The sequence below is a fragment of the Moschus berezovskii genome, chromosome 18, assembly GCF_049115385.1.
Source record: "Moschus berezovskii isolate FMDL1 chromosome 18, NW_MosBer_1.0, whole genome shotgun sequence".
NCBI lineage: Eukaryota > Metazoa > Chordata > Mammalia > Artiodactyla > Moschidae > Moschus > Moschus berezovskii.
In genome coordinates this window covers 73,982,939-73,990,008 of record NC_142477.1, presented here as the reverse complement: position 1 = coordinate 73,990,008, position 7,070 = coordinate 73,982,939, and the positions used below count along the sequence as shown (strand labels likewise).

The 7,070-nt window shown below is 44.2% G+C and overlaps 1 protein-coding gene across 1 annotated transcript; it reads left to right on the top strand.

Moving 5' to 3' along the window:
- The first annotated feature begins 292 nt into the window (after positions 1 to 292).
- Positions 293 to 5,796, top strand: EFCAB9 (EF-hand calcium binding domain 9). The gene is made up of 4 exons (XM_055421699.2): positions 293 to 428; positions 3,550 to 3,698; positions 4,479 to 4,655; positions 5,602 to 5,796. The coding sequence occupies exons 1-4, from the start codon at positions 293 to 295 to the stop codon at positions 5,794 to 5,796; spliced, it is 657 nt and encodes a 218-aa protein (XP_055277674.2).
- The last annotated feature ends 1,274 nt before the right edge of the window (positions 5,797 to 7,070 follow it).

The following is a 7,070-nucleotide window of genomic DNA, read 5'->3' as shown; positions in this document are numbered from 1 at the left end:
GACTTTGGAAAATTCTCGTTTTTTATTTTTGGCCACCCTGCTTGGCTTGTGGGATCTTAGTTCCTTGACCAGGAATTGAACCTGGGCGTCCAAAGTGAAAGCGCCGAGTCCTAGCCACTGGTCAGCCAGGGGAACTGCCGCAATTTTAGATTTCTATTGACTGTCTCCTGTGATGCGTGACGTAGGAAGATCTTTACCACCTGAGCCTTTCTCCACCCAACATTCTAGTTCTGAGGCAGAGTTCTCGGTTCTACTTCAGGTTGCCAGAGTCTTTGGCTTAAAGGGCTCCATAATGAAACTGAAGCAGGGGTCGTTTCTGTGGTACCTTTACCTGGACAAACTGTATTGCTTATTATCTGTGAGAAATGTGAAGGCCTTGGTGGAGTATTTTCACCTTCTTGACGTGCACCGCAAGAAAACCTTGAATGGTCAGTACTTCCATAATTGCTTCTTCTGGGTCATGACTTGGTTTTTACCAAATGTGCAGGAGAACTTACAGAGCCAGAAACTAGTTCACTAACATGTGTATTACATCTTCGAAATGAAGCACAGAGAAACCCTGCCAGCTGAGACTTGATGGCAGTTCAGTGAGGCCAATAAAACAACAAGGTTTGGGATTAGATCTTGACTCCACCCGTTTACTCCTTGGTGACCTGCAGAATGTCATCATACTCTATTAAGTCTAATTGTCTTCATCCATAAGTGAGGCTTCTAATAATGGAGTCTACCTCATGGTTGGAAAAGAAAGATAATGAGGGACTTCCCTGGCAGTGCAGTGACTAAGTCTCCGCATGGGGCGTGGGTTCAGTCCTCAGTTTGGGAGCTCAGATGCTTCATGCTGCATGTTGCAGCCAAAAAAAAAAAGGTGATAAAATTAGATAATGTATGGAAAGTGCTTAGCACGGTGCTCGACACACTCTAAGGACTTAATGTGTTCATTATTGTTACAGCTATTCCTGGAGGCTGATCCCTCTTAGGCCTTGACCCTCAAGAGTCCCTTAGCAAAACTTTTCCATAGACTGGGAGAACTGAGTCAGATGATCTGCAAGGTCCCTTCTAATTCTTGGTACTTGTGACTGAAAAGCTCAACCCTGCTGCTGAGTGCACAAACGAATAGAAGACCAGTTACAACAGTTTAGGGCTTTCTGTTTGTTTGGCATTTGTTTCTCTTTAGGCCTGGGTATAGATAAGGTAGGGCTTCCCAGGTGGCGCTAGTGGTAAAGAACTCACCTGCCACTGCAGAAGCTGTAAGAGATGTGGGTTTGATCCCTGGGTCGGGAAGATCCCCTGGAGAAAGGAATGACTAACTACTCCAGTATTCTTGCCTAGAGAATCCCGTGGACAGAGGAGCCTGGTGGGCTACAGTCCATGGGGTCACTGGGAGTCAGACATGACTGAAAAGACTTAGCATAAAGAAGTTATCCTATTCACTCATTGTAACCTGAGGGAGAGAAATACCATTTATCAACAAGGAGTTTCTTCCATAAAAGTTTTTAAGAGTTCATTCAATCCTTATAAGATAATAAAGATACCTTCATTTATTCATACTTTCATGCCTCAGATTGATACACAGCATGTCACCAAATCTTCCCAACAATCCAGTCCTAGATGAGGCACCTGAAGGGCACCTTGATGTAAACAGAAAAGCTGGCCCCAAACCCAAGGGTTTCTGACTCTAAAGCCCATACTTAGTCTCACCAGCGTTTGCTGAGCAATCTGATCTCCCTGGTAACTAAGTCACTCCCCGCTGATGCAACACTTGAGGCCACCAAGGGACCGGATAGTGACCTAGAGGAAGGCACAGGCTTGAGCCTGCCAGGGATGTGGTGACGTAGAGCCCTGGATGTTTGGCCCGGAGTCGGCTGATTGAATAATAGTAACTATTAATTAGCTACTGAGACTTACCATAAAGCATTCCTCACGAAGCAAGGACACAGGCATCAGCATGTTTATACATGGCGTATTCCCAAGTGCTCACACCTGGTAGGACGTGGGAAAGGAACACCAAGTGGCCATGGGTAACTCGCAAATCATGACACTGTGTGGACTGGCTCATCGTACCCTACGCCCGCTTTAGCCGGGGCTCCAAACCACACAGACGTGCTTTACAGATTTAGTGCAGCCATGTCTTGTGCAGGAGACACAAGTAATGTAACTAATGTGTGTGCATGCCCAGTTGCTCAGTTGGGTCTGACTCTTTGCGACCCCAGGCTCCTCTGTCCATGACATTTTTCATACAACAATACTGGAGTGCGTTGCCATGCTCTCCTCCAAGAGATCTTCCAGATTCAGGGACAGAACATGGGTCTCTTGCGTCTCCTGCATTGGCAGGTGTGTTCTTTAGGGCTTTAACACTTTAGGGCTTTTTTGTTTGTTCATTTGTCTTTTGGTTTTTGTCTCTTTTAGGACTGGGTATAAATAAGGTAGGGCTTCCCAGGTGGCGCTCGTGGTAAGAAACCCACCTGCCAATGCAGGAGCTGCAAGAGATGTGGGTTCGAAGCCTTCTGTAATCAACGGGCAAGAAGAAATCACATGTAGACAAAGTTACACTTGAGAATCTCTGAAATCTTATGGGTGATCTGTACACACAATCTGTACAGCCACATACCACTGTGTAAACGTATCACCATGTTTGTTTCTTCCATCTAACATTCCCTGAGACAGATGATGAGTGAGTGGAATTTCAGGCAAAAACCTTCCCTGTCCTTTAGTGTTTTTTTTCCCTTCAACTGTATATGACTGCAGATGCATTAACTAATGTGCAAAAGATACAGCTTCACTGTAGAAAAAGCAAGGCTGTGGAGTCAGATGGACCACATATGAAGTCCAGCTCTGCCACTCCGAGTGTGGTCCTCAGAGCAGCAGCGGCCAGATCACTTGGGAGCTTGTTAAGATGCAGACTCAGTATTCCCAAGCCAGAGTTTCTAATCACAACCCTGTGTTTACAAGATCCCCAAGTGATTGGTATGCCCATTACAGCTCGAGAAGCCCCAAGCCTAGTTATCACCCAAAGCTTATTGTAAAAGGCTGTGTAGCTGCCGGGGTTCCGAGACATGCAGCACCTAAAGCGCCAGCGCCTAAGGTGCCTGATGACAGCTCCTTTCCCCAAGTTGAGAGTATTTGCGTTACGCAAGCATGAGGCACAGTGGTACTTCTATAGAAGAGGAATGATTTTTAAATTTCTCGTTTTAATTCTCTCAAGTGAAAGACCCAGGTGAAATGTCAGCTTTTCCAAGAGCATGTCCTGGGTCCCCAGTGAGAACTAAGCTCTTCTATGTGTGAGGAGCATGTTGAGCCTTTTATTGGTTATGGTGCACATTGGTCTGCTCCATCGAGCACATGAGCCGCGCTCAGGAACCAAGCCCTGTCCCCTCTCCTTCTTCACAAGTCCAGGGACCGTGGAACATGTAGTGGCAAAGCCAGAAACACAGTTATCATTACTACTGCCAGGTCAACAAGCTTCCAACAGGACCACCATTTCTGTGGCTCCCAGATGTCGAACATTTTGGAACTGTTTCTGAATAACCCGTCTCGTCTCCCTGCCAACAGATGTGCTGTTTTACCACTTCCTTCATCATGTGACTGACTTGAAACGGAACCAGATCACAATTGTGTTCAACATGCTGGACTGGAATGCGGTGGGCGAGATCGGTTTTGACCAGTTCTACATGCTGGTGTGCATACTGCTGGCACAAGAGGCGAGTAGCCAGTCAGGCTCTGGGGCGGAGGAAGCAGAGCTTGGCTGCTGCCACCATGTTGCTAAAGGCAGCACCAAATTAAGAGTGCGTCAGAGTTTTTCCTTCTTTTCACTTGAATCAGGAAGAAGAAACAGGGGGAGCACTACTTTTGGTTCCTAGATGGTCCATCTATAACCTAGCAGTTTCGAAAGGCTACCCAGCTTCCCTCCCACTTTGCCTTTATAAAGAACAAATCTCATCCTACCACATCTCTGCTTGGCATGCCCTTCCTTGCCCCTTCTAGCTGGTGGGCCTTAAGTAATCACCAGTAATCCCAGCTGCCTCTCTTCCTCAGTGATCCCTTTCCTCAGAGAATATTCTGAAGGGGATGAATGAGCAAGACAAGACCTGCCTGTCTTTGGGTGTGCACCTGACCTTGCACACACTCCTAGAGTGTATTCACCTCTTTCCCTTTCCTTAAGGAAAGGCACCTCACGTCTTCAGCCAGCACTGAAATTTTCTTACGCAGATTTTCACTGAACACAAGGAAATGCATTCTGCCAATGAGAGTTCCATCTAGCAGAACTAATCACTACAGATAGCATCAGTTCCCCTTGAAGGCAGATGCTGAAGCAGGATCTGATACATTAACCATAGCACCCTTTCGGCCCTGAGCTGCTACGATTCTGCCTTTGCTTTTAGCTCTCTAGGGAATGGACTAGTGAATAGCTGAGTCTTGATGTAGCGAGTTTAGAAAGTACCACCAACTATTCCTTTCCTTATGTTTTTCTCTCAAAACAGAACCATCTGGAAGAGCAATTTATCTTCCGCCATTCCCGGCCTGTTTTTGAGTTGCTTGACCTGGATGGGGAGCTGAAAATTGGCCCAGACAACTTACACATGTACAACTTTCTCTTTAATATTAAAAAACAGCAACTTAGAGACATCTACTATAACTTCGACATCACAGGTGACCGCGTAAGTGCAGGTCCCTAACGTGTGACCTGGCAGTGTGCGTGCTCAGTTGTGTCCAACTCTTTGTGACCCCCTGGACTGTAGCTCACCAGGTTCCTCTGTCCCTAGGATTTTCCAGGGATGGGTTGCCATTTCCTCCTCTAGGGGATCTTCCTGACCCAGGGATCGAACCTGCATCTCCTGCATTGGCAGGCAGACTCCTTACCCCTGAGCCACCTGGGAAGCTGTGGCCTGGCAGCCCCTCTGTCCAGAGCTAGAGGACTGTGTCCTGCTACAAACAGTGGAGACAGGGAAGGAGGAGGGAAGGAGAAACCTACTGGAGTGTCATGGCACTGGGATCATAAAAAACCTGAGGAGATGGACAGGCCTGTGGAAGAGAGGATTGAGTAAGTGCTACACCATATAATGTGGATTTAAAATTACAGAAGTTTAGAGAAGGAAATTCTGTTGGAAGTTTAGCTGAAAGAAGGCACTATTTTAATATGGCAGGAATTGGTCTTAAGAGGAAGGGTTATAGATTTTAATAAGTAGAAATGAAGAAATTCTTAGATGGGAACACATGAGTTAAATTCCAAGAGAAAACAGTGAATATCTATTTCAAGACCATTCAGTGAATGGCCTATTCCAAGTCCATGTTGACTAGCAAGTGAGAGCTAAAGTTTAAGCTTTAAAAAGACGGACCACACTGTGAAGAAGCTCAGATGGTGGCCTGAACATGTCTGGACTTGAAGTAAGTAAGAAGTAAGAAAGCGACCCTTGGTGCCTTTTGAGCCTACAATAGACTCTGCTTCTGGCTCTAGACTGTAAGCAAATCAGTCCTCATGACTGGGCCTCTTTAATCAAGTTTCCACTGCTTTAAAAGAGAAGTGACTACAATCCTGCTCCCATCTGAAACAAAAGTATCAAATCTTTTCTGAAATAACTTTCCTTTTTTCCTCCCCAACACAAGCTTCTTAATTACAAGGAATTTAAGCTGTTTACTATGTTCTCCATGGACAAATATCAGGAGAGTCAGAAAGCAGAGAAAGAGAAGAAGAGAGAGAAAGCTTTACTCAAAAACAGACTGTCACAGATTAACGAGAGCCAGAGAGAGTGTCTTCTTGGAATAAAACAATTTGAAAGTAGAAGTAATTACAATTGTTAACATCTCTTAAAAATAAACTTAGAACATCAAAGTGAGTATCTCTGATTTTTACACATCAGGGCTGAGTGTTCTTCAACCCACAGATTCTTATCCTTAATAAATTTGAGGCCTCACATGACTCATGATGATGAAATCACTTCTCTTCTTTGACACGTCCCAGTTCTGGGGCTGCTTTTCAGACCAACCCTGTCCATTAGGTTCCTGTGTATCAATTACCAGCTCTTCCTGGAGCTAAGCAGTTGGAAGACGATGCTTTCCTAAGATTTGCCACAAGTGGTCCAATACTTTCAGAATTCTATTCTCCCAATCCTTAAGGCTAAAAACAAACTTCAAGATGGAAATACGCCTCCACGCGTAAGGGAAACTGACTTTTAAGGATATGGGGACTGTGTCCTTCCTAGAACTTGAATTGCTGTTTGATGAGTTAGGTGCTTAAGCAACTATACCAAATCTACTAGGGTAAAATAATTACATGTCCTTGTATAATTTTAATTTTTTGTGTAAGTAATGCCTTGAATAATTTTTAAGTGTTTTTAGCATGGGATTTGTGAATCCTCCCTACTGGACTGGACTGCGATATTAAATATAACTACCATTCAGTAAGTGCTTGCTGTGGGTAAGGCAGGGGCTTTAGACACATGGCTTTTTTTAAATCCTCCTAACCCTGTGAACTGTTACTCCCAATTTACAGATAAGGATAATGAGGTGTCAAGATTAAGCACCTGCCTAAGGTTCTTAATGACGCACAGTGGTAGGACCAGAGTTCAAGTTCAAGGTCAGTTAGATGCCTGTGCTTAGAACAACTGATCTAACTCACTTCAGTCCTAGCAGGTCCTGTTTAAGTTTTAAGCTGACATTTCACTGGCTCAGAAACCCCTTCTGCATAATTCTAATTACCACATCTTCTTCAACCATAGATTTCTGAGGGACAAGTTTGGTGACCGGAGGAATGCAGCCCATTTCCTATAAACCAAGGATTTCTTAAGGATACACTATGTAATATAACTGACCATAGCATTCAGAGTACTTAATAATTATCAACATTACTTTGTCAACATGCAACAGACAAGAATACTGCTTATCAAAGATTGTCATTCATAAGTCAAAGTTGTAATAACTGAGATGTTAATTACTATGAACACCTTTATATTTACTCTAATAGTCGTGAGATTTTAATAATATACTTATGAGTAATGTTTAGAAACCAAACCTTCTCTCTTCCCCAAAATGGTACTACGAAACTAAATGGAACTAGCAAAAGACCAAAAAGTCCC

Bases quoted from the DNA above. Each gene is read 5' to 3' on its own strand.
- EFCAB9 (XM_055421699.2), top strand. From the start codon at position 293: ATGAAACTGAAGCAGGGGTCGTTTCTGTGGTACCTTTACCTGGACAAA. The intron at 3,699-4,478 runs GCGAGTAGCCAG...CTCTCAAAACAG, and splicing joins GCATACTGCTGGCACAAGAG to AACCATCTGGAAGAGCAATT. The intron at 4,656-5,601 runs GTAAGTGCAGGT...CCCCAACACAAG, and splicing joins TCGACATCACAGGTGACCGC to CTTCTTAATTACAAGGAATT.